The 19,950-nt window shown below is 38.7% G+C and overlaps 1 protein-coding gene across 3 annotated transcripts in view; it reads right to left on the reverse strand.

The window, feature by feature from the left end:
• Positions 1–19,950, reverse strand: part of COL6A5 (collagen type VI alpha 5 chain) — a 150,952-nt gene that overhangs the window by 122,406 nt on the left and 8,596 nt on the right. For all 3 annotated transcript variants that reach the window (XM_070466995.1, XM_070466994.1, XM_070466996.1), the window contains exon 2: positions 742–837. In XM_070466995.1, coding sequence (XP_070323096.1) covers positions 742–808 — 67 coding nt within the window. In that variant the 5' untranslated portion in view covers positions 809–837. The remainder of the gene's footprint in view (positions 1–741; positions 838–19,950) is intronic.

Raw genomic sequence — 19,950 nt, forward strand, 5'->3', positions numbered from 1 at the left:
GCAATTCTCCTGAGAAAGCGAGGTACTGCTGTGAGCCACTGTAAGCAATATTCACAGCAACTAGGGGTGAGGGAATATATGCGTACCTCATGAAGAGCGTCTGGATGATGGAAAAACACACCAGTGTTGACTTGAGCAGAAATGGTCAGCCACCTCCATCCTCCCAATTAGTGATCTGCTCGTAAATGTTTAACTAAGCAGGATATTTCTTAAAAAGTGACCCTGATATCAGGAAATCTGAGGGTAGCACATGCCGAGTTAAAAATATTTCTTTGAGTGATGTTTTTATAAATACAAAAAAATCTAGCTTTCATATTCTACATATATATGGAATATGAAAGCTTTTCTATTATTTATTATATACATATAATTTCCTCTATGAGGTTCCTTTTTTTCCCTTTTCTTTCATTTATTAAAGCCAAGTTGCAAACTGACCTACAAAACAAATGGGCTGACTCTATTCATAGAGACACAGAACATCAGGACTTCAGAAAATCAGTGATAATTGAAGTTTTTCTGGCCAGGTATACCATAACTCATGATTTTGCATCTAGCTTTCTGTCATCTTTGAAAGCTTGAGTATGCTTAACATTGTATATCACCAACTACAAATAAATTCCATCTACTTCGATTTCTCAGTAAAGAAATACATCCCTTGTTTCTATTAATTAAAATAAATATTTGTTGAGACACAAAAATATTTAGTTTCCTAATAATAATAAACATAAAATATAGTGGTACCTGGGCTCTGATGTGTCAGGGTTTCAGTCCAGAAGATTGGAACAAATATAATTAGCAGGATCTTCATCTTGTTAGTGAAGTTTTCTTGCTTTTATTCTGTTAAAAAAAAAAAAGCATGTTGTTCACCTTATGAAAAATCTCGTTGTTCAACAAGAAATAACTACTGAGAAAGTTGAGTTAGAACACAATATACTGTAAACACTGTATTTGTCAAAGCAATGTCAGGTGAGTTTAAAACACTCATCAAGTGGAAAGTGTTAGCTGCTCAGTCGTATCTGACTCTTTGCGGCCCCATGAACTGTAGCCTGCCAGGCTCCTCTGTCCGTGGAATTTCCCAGGCAAGAATCCTGGAGTGGGTTGCCATTTCCTCCTCCAGGGGATCTTCCCAACCCAGGGATCGAACCCGAGTCTCTTGTCTTCTGCACTGGCAGGCAGATTCCAAGTCTCCATTGCAGGCAGATTCTTTGCCGTCTGAATGACGAGGAAAGCATTCATCAAGTGTTGGAGTGTTTGTTGAAAATGCCTCTGTGTGTATGCATTTGCTCAGTCATGCCCCACTCTCTGCGATCCCATGGACTGTAGCCCACAGGGCTCCTCTGTCCATGGGATTCTCCAGGCAAGAACACTGGAGTGAGTTGCCGTTAACTTCTCCAGGGGATCTCCCCAACCCACGGATCGACCTGCGTCTCCTGCGCTGCAGGAAGAGTCTCTACCATCTGGGCCCCCAGAGTAGCCCATTCGCTGAAAATAGAAAACGCTAATGTTTGCTGTGTCCTTACCGTGGCTCGGATATTTTTCTTAGTGCTCTTTAAGCATCATATCATTTACTCCTCCCAGCCATCTTACTGAGGTACACCTACTATAACACGCGACAGGTAAGGACACAGGCACAGGTGGCTTGGTATTGATAAGCGGTGAACCCAGCATCCTAACCCAGACAGGTGATCGTGGAGCCCAAACGTTAACCACAGTTCTATAAGCTTTATGCAAAATCTATGAACTCACAGAATTTACGAAGTCACTATTCTTGATTATCTATTTTCATGTCAACAATAACCATTGTATATGTTTACAACTTGGATCAAAAATCCAACAGCTACCCACATTTCTTTCTTTATTAATCCCATGTGAAAATTGTTCTGTTATTTGTGGTTATACCCAATTTTGTAAATTACTTTAACTTCAGCATTTCTCTTCATGAGCTCACAATCAATTAGAAATATTCTTCACGGGAACTTATAATCTTACAGAAATGCCACCAAGTCAAAGTTGTTGTTTTGATTAATAGGGAAATACATAAAATAACCAATACTCAAGAATAGAGATGCCTTTAATGAAATACCTAAAGTATAAGGGCTGTATTTTATTCTAGAGTTGACCCTTCAGCAGTTATTTTGAAATTGCTAATCACGCAGGGAGATTGAGGGAATCACTGGAAACTAGATTTGGAAGCCACCCTATAGATCATTTAGACTAAACCCTTATTTTGCCAAAAAGGAAATAGAGGCTCCCTGGTAGTTAGTAGCTGAATCATGTCATCAATGACTTTCAAATCTATAGTCATCATATTCTAACATATCCTATATTTTACTTATTAATCAATTTTATTTTTAAGATATAACTCACATTCTACACAATTTGCCCTTTAAAGTGGACGATTCAATGTGTTTCAGTTTATTAGCAGGATTTGCATCAATTATCAGTAATTGCAGAACATTTTAATGACACAAATATGACACCCCATACCCATCAGCAGTTACTAATTCTCCCCTTCCCAAAGTTCCTGGTAACCACTGATCTGCTTTCTTCTCTATGGATTTACCCATTCTAGACATTAATATAAATGGAACCATATAACATGTGGCCTTTTGTGTTTGGATTCTTTAACATAACGCTTTCAAGATTTATCCATGTTGTGACATTCTTTTTATGTTTGAGTAGCATGAGATGGCTGAAAGGCATCACCGACTCAATGGACTTGAGTTTGAGCAAACTCCAGGAGATAATGAAGGATAGGGAAGCCTGGAGTGCTGCAGTTCATGGGGTTGCAAAGAATCGTACATGACTTAGCGACTGAATAACAATATTCTACTGTATGGATATACAACATATAAACAATCTATTCACCAGTTGTTAGATATTTGGATTGCCCTACTTCTGGCTATTATGAATAATGCTGCTATGAATATTCATGTACAAATTTTTATGTGGATATATGTTTTCATTTCTTTTGGTAGACACCTAGAAGAATTTTTGATCTTATGCTATCTTTATGTTTAACACTTTTGGAAACTGCCAAATTGCTTTCCAAAGTGGCTGCCTCATTTTATACTTCTACCAGCAGATATAAAGGTCCCAATTTCTCCACATTCTCACCAACACTTGTTATTGTATATCTTTTTTAAAAAATTACACTCATAGGAGAACTCTCTGAAAACAAAAATTATTAATATGCTAATGGCTCTAATGAAAAAAGTAGACAGCATGCAAGAACAGACGGGTGATGTAAGCAACAAATTCAATAGAGTAGAAACTCTGTAACAGAAGTGAAGAATGTCTTTGATGGACTCATTAGTAGACTGGACGTAAGCTAAGGAAAGAATCTCTGAGTTTGAGGATTTATCAATAGAAACTTCCAAAATTGAAAAGCAAAGAAAAAATGTAACATTACATGTAAGAACTAGGAGAAAACTATTAAAAGTATAATATATGTGTAGTGGAAATACCAGCAGGAGAAGAAGTATTTGAAACAGCAATGATTGAGAATTTCCTGCAAGTTAATGTCAGACACCAAACTACAGATCCAGGAAGCTCAAACAACATAAAAAGGATAACTGCCCAAAACAAACAAATAGAAAAACAAACGCATTATCTATAGAGGAGCAAAAATTACATCTGACTTCTCAGCAATCACACAAACAAAAGGAGGTTGGCACAGACTGTTTTATTTATTTTACATTTTATTTTTTTCTGTGCTGGATTTTCACTGCATTATACAGGCTCTTTGTTGAGGCACACAGGCCTCTCTTGTTTTGGAGCATGGGCTCTAGAGTGCAGTCTCAGTAACGGGTGCACAGACTTGGTCTCCCCACAGCATGTGGGATCTTATTTCCCCAACCAGGGATTCAACCCGTGTCTCCTGCATTGGAAGGGAAATTTTTAACCACTGGACCACCAGGGAAGTCCCAGGAGTGGACTATCTTAAGTGTCAAGAGAAGAAGACCCACAAACCTGGAATTTTGCAACCTGTGAAACCATCTTCAAGAGTTGACAGAGAAATAAAGACTTTCTCAAACAAAGAAAAAAAAAGTGAGAGAATTTGTTACTAGCAGACCTGATGTTCTTGCAAAAGAACATTTTGCAAGAAATGTTCAAAGAAGCTCTCAGAGAGAAGGAAAATAATATAGGTCAGCAATTTGGATCTCCATAAAGACACAAATTATGTTTTCATCAGACACAGAAAGATGCACAGACACAGATGATTGTTAAAAAGGAAGACGTTTTTATTGTCCTCACAGCCCCTTAGAAACAAGAGGCAAGATGCGCCATGCAGGGCCACAGAGGGAAGTCCTGAGGAGACAGGAGCAGGCAGAAAGAGAGGGGGAGGAGCCTCATCCTGGTTTTCCTGGGAGGCAATGGACAAGGCAAGGTGTGGCAAGCTACACAGACTTAGAAGTGAATAGTCTGAGAAATCTCAGTGGGGTCTGCACTGTAGGGGTGGTCCTTAGTTGCCAAGTACATGTTACCGGGGCGGCAAGGAACGGTGAGTAGTGCCCCAGAGTTCAAGAGCCCAACAAGCGGAGGCAGGAGAGGGTGTGGACTCAGGATTTATTGGTTTCTACTCCAAGGAGTGTTAGCAGGCAAGTCCTACTATTTCTAGGAATTAGTTAATCCTGGGGAAGGGCAGTCCCTCCTTGGGTCAGCAAGCTTTCAGAAGCCCAAGCATCAAGAATACAGTACACACTACTGAATTTTTAGAATCAAACTTAAATATATAAATAATTTATTTTAAAATTATTTATAAATAATTTATATAAAATATAAAAAATTATAAATAAAATCAATAACTAACAAGGACCTACTGAATGGCACATTAAACTATACTCAATATTGTTTATAACCTATAAGGGAAGAGAATTTGGAAGAAAAGGATATATATATATACACAAATACATATATCTGAATCACTTTGATATACACTTGAAATTAACACAACATTGCAAATCAGCTATATTTCAATTTAACAAAAAGGAATATAGAACATAAGAAAATACTGTTAATACAAGAACAATAAAGAGGGAATAAGTGAAGTTAAAATTAAGACTTTTATTTTTCTTATTCTTTAATTGATCTAACAGGTAAGAGCTTGCTCAAAATAGTAGCAAGAGCAATGTATTTGGTGATTATGCCTTTCATATATTTGAAGTGAATGACACAATAATACACTGATTATGGACAGGAGGGAGAAGTTAGGGATGCTTGGTTATTAAAAGGTACTTGCAATTCCCATGAAGTAATGAAGTATTATTTGAATTAGCTGTAAATACTCAGGGCAAATTTTAAGGCAACCACTAAAAAGGTTTTTTTAAAAAGATAATTGACACACTAAGAAAGAAAAAATGGAAACATATAAAATTCTCAATTAATTAAAAAATCAAAAGACATAAAAAGAGTAGAAGACACAAATATAAAGAAAAACAAGTAGGAGACTAACAAACGTAGGTCTATATGGGAACCCAACTACATCAGTAATTACTATAAATGCCACTGGTCTAATTACTCCCATTAAAAGACAGCAATTATTAGAATGTATCCAAAAAAGACCCTATTATATGTAGTTGAAGCCCACTTTAAGTATGAAGACACAAATAGAGTAAAGAAAGTGGATGGAAAAAATATGCTAAAAGATAGAACAATGCTATTAATTTCAGAAAAACAAACTTTTGAGTAAGGAAAATTATCAGCGATCAAGACAGACATTACAAAATGGGATCAATTCTCCAAGAAGACAGAGTAATCCTTAATGTATATGCATCTAAATACAGGGCATCAAAATCAGTGAGACAAAAACCAACAGAATTGTAAGGAGAAATAGATCAATGCATTATTATAGTAGAAAACTTCAACATCCCTCTCTCAGAATTGGGCAGATCCAGCAGAGAGAAAATCACTAAGGAAACCATTGCACATTTTTTAACATAATTGACAACTATAAAATACGTTATCCAACAATTGTGAATATGTATTCTTTTCAATCTCACATAGAGCATTCACTGAGGTAGACCACATTCTAGGCCATAAGACACACTTTAACAAATTTAAAGAAATATAGATCATACAATGTCTGCTTTTAGACCACAGTGGAATTAAACTAGAAATCAACAATGATAATTAGAAAGTACCAAAATGCTTGGAGATTAAACAACACATGTTAAAATAACACAAGGGTTATAGGCAAAATTTCAAAAACAAATTTTAAATACTTTGAACTAAATAAAAATGAAAAAACAGCTTATCCAAATTTGTGGAATGCAGCAAAACTAGTATTTTAAAGGGAAAGCCAGAGTATTGAATGTATATTTCAGAAAAGAACAGAGATCTAAAATCAATCAGCTAAGCATCATATAAGCATTTGCTTTAGGAAAATTTTTAAAAAGAAGAGAAAATTAAATCCAAAGAGAGGAAAGAGAAAAATTTTTTAATGCAACAGAATCAATGACATTGAAAACAGGAAATAGAGAAAAAAAATCAACAAAACAGAAAGTTGATCCTTTGAAAAGATCAAGTAAATCTATAAACCTCTAGCCAGCATAACTAAGAGAAAAAGGGCAGAAATTACTAACATCAGAAGTTACATCACTTGGGACATCACCTGGATGACGTGGACATCATTGTTATTGTTGTTCAGTCACTAAACCATCTCCAACTCTTTGCAACCCCACGGGCTGTAGCACAACAGGCTCCTCTGTCCTCCACTATCTGCCAGAGTTTGCTCAAATTCACATCCATAGAGCTGGCGATGCTATCTAACCATCTCATCCTCTGCCCTCACCCTCTTCTCCTTTTGCTATCAAACTATCCTAGCATTACGGTCTTTTCCAGTGAGTCGGCTCTTTCCATAAGGTGGCCAAGGTATTGGAGCTTCAGTTTCAGCACCAGTCCTTCCAATGAATAGTCACGGTTCATTTCCTTTCAGATTGACTGGTTTTATGTCCTTGCTGTCCAAGGGACCCTCAAGAGTCTTCTCCAGCACCACAATTTGAAAGAATCAACTTTTTGGTGCTCAGCTTTTTTATGGTCCAACTCTCCCATCTGTACATGACTACTGGAAAAAGCAGAGCTTTCACGATACAGACTTGTGTTGGCAAAGTGATGGCTCTGCTTTTTAGCACACTGTCTGGGTTTGTCATAGCTTTCCTTCCAAGGAACAAGTGTCTATCAGTTTCATGGCTATAGTCACCATCTGCAGTGATTTTGGAGCCCAAGAAACTAAAATCTGTCACTGCTCCCACTTTCCTCCCTTCTATTTGCCATGAACTGATGTAACCAAACGCCATGATCTTAGTTTTTTCAAAATTTGAATTTTAAGCCAGCTTTTTCACTTTCTTCTTTCACCCTCAAAGAGGCTCTTTAGTTTCTCTTCACTTTCAGCCATTTGAGTGGTATCATCTGCATATCTGAGGTTGCTGATATTTCTCCTGATAATATTGATTTCAGCTTGTGATTCATCCAGCCAAGCATTTCACATGAGGTATTCTGCATAGAAGTTAAATAAGCAGGATGACAATATTCAGCCTTGTTGTACTCCTTTCCCAGTTTTGAACCAGTCCATTGTTCCATGTCTGGTTATAACTCTTGCTTCTTGACCTGCATACAGGTTTCTCAGGAGACAAGTCAAGTTGTCTGCTACTCTACCTCTTTAAGAATTTTCCACAATCTTGTGAACCATGCAGTCAAAGGCTTTAGCTTAGTCAATGAAGCAGAAATAGATGTTTTACTGGAATTCCCTTGCTTTCTCCATGATACAGTGAATGTTGGCAATTTGATCTCTGGTTCCTCTGCCTTTTCTAAACCTTACAAAACCCTTTCTAAACCTTACAAACTGTAAGTTCTCAGTTCACATACTGCTAAAGCCTAGCTTGAAGGATTTTGCTGCTGCTGCTGCTGCTAAGTCACTTCAGCCGTGTCCGACTCTGTGCGACCCCATAGACGGCAGCCCACCAGGCTCCCCCGTCCCTGGGATTCTCCAGGCAAGAATACTGGAGTGGGTTGCCATTTCCTTCTCCAACGCATGCAAGTGAAAAGTGAAAGTGAAGTCGCTCAGTCCTGTCTGACTCTTAGCGACCCCAAGGACTGCAGCCAACCAGGCTCCTCCGTCCATGGGATTTTCCAGGCAAGAGCACTGGAGTGGGGTGCCATTGCCTTCTCTGAAGGATTTGGAGCATAACCTTATTACCGGGTGAAATGAGCACAATTATATGGTAGTTGGAACAGTCTTTGGCACTGCCCTTCCTTGGGATTGGAATGAAAACTGACCTTTTCCAGTCCTGTGGCAACTGCTGCTTTCCAAATTTGCTGATACATTGAGTGCAACCCTTAACAGCCACATCTTTTAGGATTTGAAAGAGCTCAGCTGGAATTCCATCACCTCCACTAGCTTTGTTCATAGTAATGCTTCCTAGAGCCACTTGACTTCATATTCCAGAATGTCTGGCTTAGGTAAGTGACCACAACATTGTGGATTATCCATGTCATTAAGACTGTTTTTGTATAGTTTTTCAGTATTCTTGTCATTTCTTCTTAATCCCTTCTGTTTCTTACTGTTTCTGTCCTTTATCATGCCCCATCTTTGCATGAAATGTTCCCTTGATCTCTCAAATTTCCTTGAGGAGATCTCTAGTTTTTCCCATTCTATTGTTTTCCTTTATTTCCTTGCATTGCTTATTTAAGGCTTTTTTATCGCTCCCTGCTGTTCTCGGGATCTCTGCATACAGTTGGATATATCTTTCCCTTTCTCCCTTGCCTTTTATTTCTCTGCTTTCCTTAGCTATTCGTAAAGTCTCTTAGACAGCCACTTTGCCTTCTTGCATTTCTTTTTCTTTGGGATGGTTTTAGTCACTGTCTCCTGTATAATGTTATGAATCTCTGTCCATAGTTCTTCAGGCAATCTGCCTACCAGATCTAATCCCTTAAATCTATTCATAACCTCCACTGTATAATCATAAGGAACCTGATTTAGGTCATACCTGAGTGGCCTAGTGGTTTTCCCTACTTTCTTCAATTCAATTGCCCTAAGGAACTCAAGATCTGGACATGGACACTAAAAGGATATTAAATTCCATGACTGCTAGGACGATTATGAACAACTCTATGTTCACAAATTTATAACCTGGATGAAATGGACAAATTTTGAAAGACAATCTGTCACACAAGAAGAAATAGACAATCAGAATAGGTCATATCTATTCAATAAATTGAATCAACAATTAATGACCTTCCAAAATTGAATGTACCAGGCTCAGACAGGTTCATTGGTAAATTCTACCAAACACGTATGCCAGTTCTTTACAATTTCTTCCAAAAGATAGAAGCAGAAAGAATACTGCCTAAATCATTCTATGAAGCCAGAATTACCCTTATATCAAAGCCAGATAAAACATTACCAAAAAAGAAAAAAAAAAAAAAACTATAGACCAGTATCTTATATGAATGTAGATGCAAAAATTCTCAAAAAAAGTTAGCAAATCAAAGCCAACAATGTACGAAAAGAATTATACACCATGATGAAGCAGAATTTATCTCAGGAATGCAAACCTGGTTCAACATTCAAAAATCATTTATATAATTCATCACATCAAATACATAAAGAAAAATACAAACTAGAAATAGAGGGACTTTTCTTAACATTTGCATACCATTTGGAAAGGAAGAAATATAACTGTCTTTATTTGCAGATAATATGGTTATCTACGTAGAAAATCCCAAAGAATCCACAAAAAATTCCTGAAACTATGGTAGCAGGAAAAAAGTTAATATACAAAGCCTATTACTTTCCCGTATTCCAACAATGAACAATTGGAATTTTAAATTAAAAACACAATGCCATTTATGTTAGTATCTTCAAAACTTAAATACTTAGGTATAAATTTTTAAAATATATATAGGATCTATATGAGGAAAACTATAACACTCTGAGAAATGAGTTAAATAAATGGAGAACAATTAAAATGTGGGCAAAGATCTCACCAAAGAAGACCCACTAGAATGGGTCTTCTATAAGCATATGAAAGACAGTCCACATTGTGTATCATTAAGAATGGCAAATTAAAACAATCAGGTAATGTCACACATCTATTAGAATGGCAAGAATCCAAATTATTGACAACCAAAATGCTGACATGGATATGAAACAAAACAAACTCTCATTTATTGCTGATGGGAATGCAAAACAGTACAGCCCTTATGGAAGAGACTTTGTTAGTGTCTTACAAAACTAAACATATTCTTACCATATGATCCAACCATCACACTCCTGAGTATTTAACCAAATGAGGTGAAAACTTATACTCACACAAAAATGTGCACATGGATAAGTTCATAGTAGCTTTATTCATAATTTCCAAAGCTTGGAAACAACCAAGATGTCTTTCAATAGGTGAATGCATAAGTACATTTTGGTACAATGGATAAACACGTTTTGGTACAACAGACCATGGAATATTAGTGGTAAAAAGAAGTGTGCTAACAAGCTATGTAAAGATTTAGAGGGATCTAAAATGAATATTAATAAGTGAAAGAGCCAATTTGAAAAGGCTACATTCTGTATCTATACGACAGAGGATGAGCTGGTTGGATGGCATCACCAACTCAATGGACAGAGTTTGAGTAAACTCTGGGAGTTGGTGATGGACAGAGGCTCTGGCGTGCTGCAGACTATTGGGTTGCAAAGAACCAGACACGACTGAGCAACTGAACTGAACTGAACATTCCATATGATTCCGATTCTATAATATTCTGGCAAAGGAAACTATGGAAATAGTGAAGAGACCAGAGGTTGCCAGTGTTTGTGGAGAGAAGGGAATGAAGCTACTCTCTATGATACTATAATGGTGGATATGTGTCATTATATACTTCCCAAAACCCATAGAATATGCAACACCAAGAGTAAACCCTAATGTAAATTATGGGCTTTGGGTGACAGTGATGTGTTAATGCAAGTTCATCAATTATAACCAATGAATCAGTGTGGTGGGGGCATTGGGGGGGGGGCATGTGTATTCATGTGTGGGAGCAGGGAGCATATGGGAAACCCCTGTATGCCCTGCTCAGTTTTGCTGTGAGCCTAAATAAGGGCCCTAGTTTGGGCATTAGGAATCTGTCAAGGATGATTAAAAATGCTCTCTGTATTGATTGTGGTTAGATGGAAGTACGTATGTGCCAAAACAATTATAAAAATATACTTAAAATGGATGTGTTATATTGTATATGAATTATGCCTCAATACAGTTGATGTGCCCAGTTTGGATGATAGATTATGTGATCTTAAGCATAGTGTACCAAGGGCAGGGAGGTGGGAGAGGTCTGACCTGGAATAGGCATAAAGGGGTGCATAGAGACTTTAAAAACATTAATAAACCCAAGTTGATCTGCTTCCTAGTATCCCAATGAGCTGGCAATTCTAATCAATACTGGTAACAATCTAATCCTTCTTAGCCACATGGACCATTTCCACTGCCCTTCTATGTTGTTAAACCACGCGATACACATTCCCATGCCTAGAGAAAAAACTCATACCAGTTTAGAAATAATCTTCCAGAAATCTTATGAATAAATGGGTCATGACCTATGACACTTGAATGCCAAGAGTCTGAATCTTAAAATTAGGATATTTTAGTCTAAGCTAAAATAGTACAAATCATAGTACAAATTTGAGGAATCCAAAAATAAATCTAAAATTGTATGCTAAACGTGTGGCCTATTATTGTTTTCTTCACACTTTCGTAGCAGACTTATAAACAATTGGCATTGGAGCTCAGGAACCATACCCTTAACATTGTCAGCTGCTGAATTATTCATAAGGTCATTGTGTCACATTCACGCCACAAAAGGCAAATGTTTCTTGAAACTGATGTCTATTTGGAAGAGCATACTATTTAGAGATATTTTTCCCTTAAAATTTCCTTTTTATCTTCATTCTCTTTATATTTTGTGTGAAGCCTGGCACAAAGATAATTTAATCTAAATATAGATTATTTGGTGATTTTCCTTCTCTTAAACTTTTTAACTGACATAGTTGACATTCGTTCTTTAATACAAAGAATTTGAAAAACACAACTTTCTCTTAAAAGTTCATGGTCAGGATGGTATTCAAAGTAAAACTCAGTTTATGAAGATGATTTTGTTTAATAGCATGAGTCCTAATACACTGAGCCAAGCATCAGGAAATTTTTCCTGGACTTTATGTCCAATAAAGAAAAAGTGAAAAGTGAAGTCGCTCAGTCGCGTCCGACTCTTAGCGACCCCCTGGACCACAGTCTACCAGGCTCCTTCATCCATGGGATTTTCCAGGCAAGAGTACTGGAGTGGGGTGCCATTGCCTTCTCCGGCTATAACTACTCCATTCTGCACTTGGCAAAATCAGCTGCGGACAATATGCAAACACACCAGCATGGTTGCAGAATTGCTTTGGGACTTCGGTGGGGCCTAACAATTTCTGGCTCATGGGCTCCCTCCCAATATAAAAGTAAACTAAAAATTATATTTAAATAACTTTAGATACATGAATTTTTTTTTTGGCAAAAATTAATAGACTTTTGTGGGCTCTAACATTGCAATGTTTTCCCGATGTGAGAAAAAAAATGTTTTGACCTTAAAAAATTGATTTTTTTTTTCTGTCTTTTAAAGACATTAAGGGATTTCATTGACTTCTGTGGGCCCTGTTTGTCAAGGAATGTTTGACGGGAGGATTCCTACGTGCTCTCTCCCATGAGTCCTCTGTCTCTCTTCAAGTGGAACAGCACGCTGCTCCCAGGGACTGAGGTCACTGTGTGAGGCAGGCTTGGGTCTCCTTTAGTAAACATTCTCTTTAAGACAAAACTGCTTAGTCCCCTTCCCCTTTCTTGAGATATGGATTGTCTCCTGACCTTGTGACTAACATTACTCCTTGTTCCCTTGGGAACCGTTGCAGTATGTTTGGTTTGCTGAACTCTATCATTCCCGAAAGAAGTTTCTTGTACCACAACCTATATATACTCATAGGAAAATCATTAAAGCACCTTTGCTTCATCAGAACTTAGGTCCCCGGGTCTTTTTTGTCTCTCTTTCTCTCTTTTTCTGGCTGACTCTCTGGAGCGTGGAGACCCGTCGTGCTCACTTTTCTGCCTGGGCTTCTAAGACCCCTGTTCTTCAATGCCTTCTGTGCTGAATGGATAAGTCATATATAGCTGTGTTTCAATAAAACTTTGTTTGGCAACAGACTGCCAGCTTTGTACTAAATAGTTAGACAAGTTTAGTATTATGATTTAATCTCTGTTATTCTGCCTGGTAGGAGTTTTTAAAATTATAAAATAATTGTTGGCTTAATTATTCTTCCCCAATGTATCTACCTCATTCATACTTTATTAATATTCATATTAGCTGTTCATCTATTTTCTTATTTGAAATTCCATAATAACTGTCCCTGACCAGTATCATCATATAGTTGAAACCAGCATCTTTTCTGATTGGTCAATGATTATTGTTAACTACTGTTAATTCTGCTCTTGTATCTACCTTATTCTTCCTAATAGCTGTATAGTACTCCACTATACCAATGTATCCTAACTCATTTCGCCAACTCTCTATAGATGAATACTTAGATTGTTTCCAATTTTTTTGTAATTCTGAATAATGTTGCAATAAATTCACAGCACATTGGAAAAGTATTTTTACAGGAACACTTATTAGGAGTGGAAACTCTGGGTCAAAAGGAATATATATCTAAAATTATAACCAATATTAAACAATTGCAACAAAAATGTGGTACTAAATTACATCTCCCTGGGAACATATGGGAGTCCTTATTTCTTCACCTTCTCATCACACCCTGTTAAAGTTCTCAAGGGAAATTCATATTACCACATGGCTCTCTGAATTTCTATAATTACTAGTGAGCTTGCGAATTATATTTTTCCTATGAACTATATGCCTAAGATTCTTAACAGACATTTTCCCTCATCAGTGTTTGTCTTGTACTGACCTGGATACACTCTTTTTTTCTTTTTTTTTTTCTTTTTTTTTTATTTTACAAGTTTTTATTGTAATAATTCCATATATCAACCTTACCATCCACGTCTAACTTTCAAATGCTTGGTACTTTTTCCAAGAGAAAATTACGCTGCTTTTGCATGAATCCCTAGTTTAAATACTTGCAGAAAAACACTCATATTATCTACTCAGCAAATGTCTGAAATCAAACAAAATAATCCAACACTGGACATCAATATTTTAAAAATAGCATAAGATTCCAAAAGTACAAGAAAAACCTTGGCATTATAGAAAAAGAAATTAAGTGGACAAATTCTAAGTACAACAAGACATCTAAAGAAGGGACCATCTAGAAATCTACCTTATAGTACATTAGATTCAAACTGGAGTATTTGACAATTTTATATTAAATTTGTACAATTGTATACTAAAACTGTAGTCTCTTTAAGAAAACAGGTTCCATTCAGAATAACTACTTAAGACATTTAAACGGCAAATAAACGTTCATGAATATATACAGTCCTGGGTGTTTTATATTTTTTGTTGTTATTATAAATTTCTTCTACTCACTTTACTAAATGATTATTTATATTGGCCACATTCCTGAACTCTCTTGTTGAATCATCTAGACTTTTTTGGTATATTCTGAGTTTAAATGGAAATAATGATTATTTTGTCTCCTCCTTCCTAAATGTCTGTATATTACATTATCTTACCCTATTATATTGACCAGAACTTTGAAAGCAATGTTAAATAATAATGATGTGGATAATGTTCCTAACTTAAAGGTAATATTTCAAATATATTAAAGTGGGATATGCTGGCTGTTAGTTGGTAACGTATATTTCTAACCATGTGTGTTGCTGATCCTGTTTGTGACACCAGTTGTCTTGCAGCTCACACTGTCCGCCTTGCTCGCTGAACCAGGGTAGGCAAGGCGCAAGATAAGAGGCTGGAAGAAAATGCGAGGAGCTGTAGGCGCTGCAGATGCATTTATTCTCTCCCGGCTGGCATGGAAGCCGCAACATCGCCTCTCTCCTGGCTGACGCAGCAGCCACACCAGCAAACATAGCACCACACAACATAACCGCACACAGCCCTTCAGGGCTTTCCCAGGTGAAGCTTATACAGGCATACAATACACAGTAGCCGATGACCAAGCCAGCACCTCATGACGCGCATGTGCAGTGCTATAATGATCTCAGCTGTTGCACAGTCATTATTTGCAACACGTGGGCGAGAGAGCCTGAACATGCCAGCCTGGCTGATTTGCCCGCTCCCCGCACTCCACCCCTTCAAGGTATCTCGCCTCACATTCTACGCCCCACTCATCTTCTGTGATTTCCCCTTGAGGGGGGAGTAACGCTGACCTTGGATTTACTTCTTGCATCAGCTACAACAACAAGCAGTTACATCCCCAACAAGTAGCAAAACCCAATTCCAGGTGTCACCTGGGACGCATGTTGCAGTCCTTGCCCTCACGGGGTAGAAGATCCACCCTCCACATGTGGAGTACCGTTATCTGCCATGCCCAAGTTCCGTCCACTGTCTGTCCTTGTGAGATTGCAGGAAGGCCTCCGCAGAGGCAACCCCACCCCTGTGGGACTTTTATTAAGGACCCGCAAAACACGCCACAAGTGCCGGGTCCACCAAAGAGGGGACTTTTGTGGCGTTGACAGCCCACCCACATATTCAAAATGCTTTGCAATATGTCCTACTGTTCAGTGTGGAATATGTTCACACTGTTCTAAGTCTGCAAGAGAATCAGAGGTTAGAAGCACAGTGCAGACACAGCCTTTCCACTTTACACCGTACACTGTCCTAAACTTGCAAGAGAGGACACAGCCTTTACAGTACACCTCCGCACCCATCAGCCCACATTTGCATCCGCATAGCCTGGACGGGGCCTTTACCAGCTCAGCCCGGCTTCAGGGTCTTCACACTCCTGACACTTTTTGCCTGCTGCTTCCCCTCTATTGGGAGAAGGCAATGGCACCCCACTCCAGTCCTCTTGCCTGGAAAATCCCATGGACGGAGGAGCCTGGTGGGCTGCAGTCCATGGGGTCACTAACAGTCGGACACAACTGAACGACTTCACTTTCACTTTTCACTTTCATGCATTGGAGAAGGAAATGGCAACCCACTCCAGTGTTCTTGCCTGGAGAATCCCCAGGGATCGGGGAGCCTGGTAGGCTGCTGTCTATAGGGTCACACAGAGTCGGACACGACTGAAGTGACTTAGAAGCAGCAGCAGCAGCCCCTCTATTTCTCCCAAGCGGGCCACCACGAGGTCCCTTCATAGATGGAGTGCCCCACATAGGGTGCAAGGAGAACAGTCAGGGATCCAAAAGAGGTAGATGGGGCATTATTGAAAATGGTGTATGGAATGCCGCCAGCAAAATGCTCATCATCTGGGCCTCAGGTAGTTGGGTTAAATACCGACTGCTTCATGCTCAGTTCTCTCACGGCTTGGGTCAACTCGGCATAGGTATGCCATTTACTCCTAGTATCCGGGAGCTTTCTCACAGTGGACCACGTGGCAGGAATGGCAGCGTGAATCCACTCCCGCGGTCTCATAAGGTTCATCATCACCAACACTGCCTCGCTGTCAGAGATGCCGGCTTCATCAGGGTCACAGGGCTCTTGCTCTAGCATCAATATGCATTGCTCTAGCTCTTCCAAGCATCCCTTCACATTGCTCATCGGCTTGGCATCATGGAGATTACTACCTATGTTAGCTTTCAGGGCAGTCAGGAAAACCCACCCCACAGTGCCGGCAGAAGTTTATGCTGCCTTGTTCAGCAGGTGGGAACTCACCACATTCATAACATCTTTTCAGTGCCATCTGGCGAAGCGTCCACCACCTCCCAGTCTTCCGCCAGAGCTGATGCCCGAGAGGATCACAGTCACACAGGACCACAAACTATCTGGTGGCCCCTGGCTTCCCCCACCCAGTGGCGCCTCAGGCTCCCCTACCCGCTGGGTATCCTGCCGACTATGCCAGCGCTACTGCTGATCCTATTTCTGATGCCAAGTGTCTTGCTGCTCACACTGAACAGTCTGCCCTGCTCGCTGAGCCCAGGGTAGGCCAGGCACGAGCAAGGAGCCTGGAGAGCTGTGGGGACTGCAGATGCATTCATTCTCTCCTGGCTGACACAGCTGCCATAGCGGCAGATAGAGCGTAACACAACCCTTCAGGGCTTTTCCAGGTGAAGCTTATTTAGGTATACTGCACACAACTGCCGGTGACCAAGTGAGTACCTCATGACGTGCGTGTGAAGTGCTATAAATGATCTCAGCTGTTCAGTTCAGTTCAGTTCCGTTCAGTCGCTCAGTCGTGTCCGACTCTTTGAGACCCCATGAACTGCAGCACGCCAGGCCTCCCTGTCCATCACCAACTCCCGGAGTTTACCGAAACTCATGTCCATTGCGTCGGTGATGCCATCCAACACTGTTACGTAGTCATTATTGACAAAACGAGGGACGAGAGAGTCTGAACACACCATCTTGGCTAATTTTCTCTCTCCCCACACCATGTTTTTTAAAAAAAATCCTCAGGGTACATGCCTAGGAGTGAGATTGCTGGGTCATATGGTGGTTTTATTCCTAGTTTCTTAAGGAAGCTCCATACCGTCTTCCATAGGGGCTGTATCAATTTACATTCCCACCAAAAGTGCAAAGAGTGCTCCCTTTTCTCCACACCCTTTCCAGAATTTATCGTTTGTAGACTTTTTGATGAGGAAACCAAAATTGAAAGAGACACATATACCCCATTGTTCATTGCAGCACTATTTATGGTAGCTAGAACATAGAAGCAACCAAGATGTCCCTTGACAGATGAATGGATAAAGAAGTTGTGGTATATATACACAGTGGAATATTACTCAGCCATAAAAAGGAACACATTTGAGTCAGTTCTAATGAGGTGGATGAACCTAGAACCTATTATACAGAGTGAAGTGAGTCAGGAAAAGAAAGATAAGTACCATATTCTAATACATATATACAGAATCTAGAAAAATGGTACTGAAGAATTTATTTACAGGGCAACAGTGGAGAAACAGACATAGAGAATAGATTTATGGACATGGGGAGAGGGGAGGAGAGGGTGAGATGAATGGAAAGAGTAACATGGAAACTCACATTACCATATGTAAAATAGATAACCAACGGGAATTTGCCGTATGGCTCAGGAAACTCAAACAGGGGCTCTGTATTAACCAGAGGGGTCGGATGGGGAGGGAGATGGGAGGGAGGTTCAAAAGGGAGGGGATAGATGTACACCTATGGCTGATTCATGTTGAGGTTTGACAGAAAACAGAAAAATTCCGTAAAGCAATTATCCCTCAATAAAAAATAAATTTTTAAAAAATCTTGTTTTAAGCTAAATTTAAGAAAATCATGAATAGCTGTGAAATATTACCAATTACTTTTTCACCATCTACTGTAATTACCAGGTATATCGTTTCTTTTACAAGCTAATAATATGTTTAGCTTTAACAAGGGGTGTGTGCGTGTGCTGAGTCACTTCAATTGTGTCCAAGTCTGCAACTCCACAGACTGTAGCCCACCAGGCTCCTCTGTCCCTGGGATTCTCCAGGCAAGAATACGGGAATGGGTTGCTGTGTCCTCCTCCAGGGGATCTTCCTGACTCAGGGATCAAATCCATGTCTCTTTACATCAACCTGCATTGGCAGGTGGATTCTTGACCACTAGAGCTACCTGGGAAGCCCTTAACAAGACACTAGTGGGTAATTTATTGCCCTTAACAAGACACTAGTGGGTAATTTATTATAGTTCTTAATATTTAGCTGTTATGGAACAAATCCCACTTAGTCATCATATATCCTCTTCTATGTACTGTCAGATTTTACTTGCTAATATCTGATTCAGAAATTTTGAACCATGGTTTTGAAGAGGAACACTTCACTTTGTGACCTCTCTGGGTTTGTATCAATGCTGCTGCACTTATAAGAATGACTTGGAAGCTTTTCTTCTTTCTCTTCATTTCTAAACATTTTAAACATTAGAGGAATTATCTGTCAACACAAGTTTTGATGGGATTTACCCAGGGTCAAGAGTGCTAGCTTTCAGCTGTCTTAATTCCTCCCAGTGTTAGATGCCACATCAGCTTTCTACTGCTTCTTTAGTTGGATGTTGTAATTATCATTCTTGCTTTCTTCTGCAAGTTTCCATTGCATCTTGGTTTCAAATTGTTTATGATAAAATCAGACACATTATTTTCTCTTTTTTCTCTCCCCTCTAGGGTTATCTCTAACTTCTCTTTCCTAATATTATGTATTTGTTTTTTTTTTCCTTTCTTTCTGGATTATGGCAATTAGTAGGTCATCCTTTTCACTGTAAGATTTTTCACCAAAGAATTTTTTGCATGTATTAATCAATCCTATTGTTTTTCTTTGCCTTAATTCTCAATTTTATGTTTCTATCGTTACTTGGGTTCATTTTGTGCTTTCCTATAACTTCTTGAATTGAATGATTAAACCATTATTTCTATTCTTTCTTTCTCTTTTTTTTTTAAGGAGTAAAAACTTTTTGAGGCAATGCATTGTCCTGATTATAACTATATCTCTACAACACTGACTTTAGTAAGTGAGCATTTTCATCTTTATAATAGGGCAGTTATTCTTCAATTATGGTTTTAAAATTTTAAGTAGTTAGAGATTTTAATTTTTGGCTTTTTTATTGAAGCTGTTTATTTTTCAATGTGAGTGTAATTCCTACTTTTATTATTTACTTTTGGCTTTAATGCATCGCATTCAGAGATTGTGGTCCGTGCTATTTCTTTTTTTAATCTACTGAGGTTTCCCTTGTGACCAATATAAGCTCTCTTTTTAAAATGACTAATAAATCTTCTTCCTGATAATATAGAATTTATTCTTAGTCTATTAGGTTATCCTTATTTATTTTTGCCTATCTAATTTCTCAAGGACAAAAATAAGGGCA

The sequence above is a fragment of the Odocoileus virginianus genome, chromosome 4 (assembly GCF_023699985.2).
Source record: "Odocoileus virginianus isolate 20LAN1187 ecotype Illinois chromosome 4, Ovbor_1.2, whole genome shotgun sequence".
Taxonomy (NCBI): Eukaryota; Metazoa; Chordata; class Mammalia; order Artiodactyla; family Cervidae; genus Odocoileus; species Odocoileus virginianus.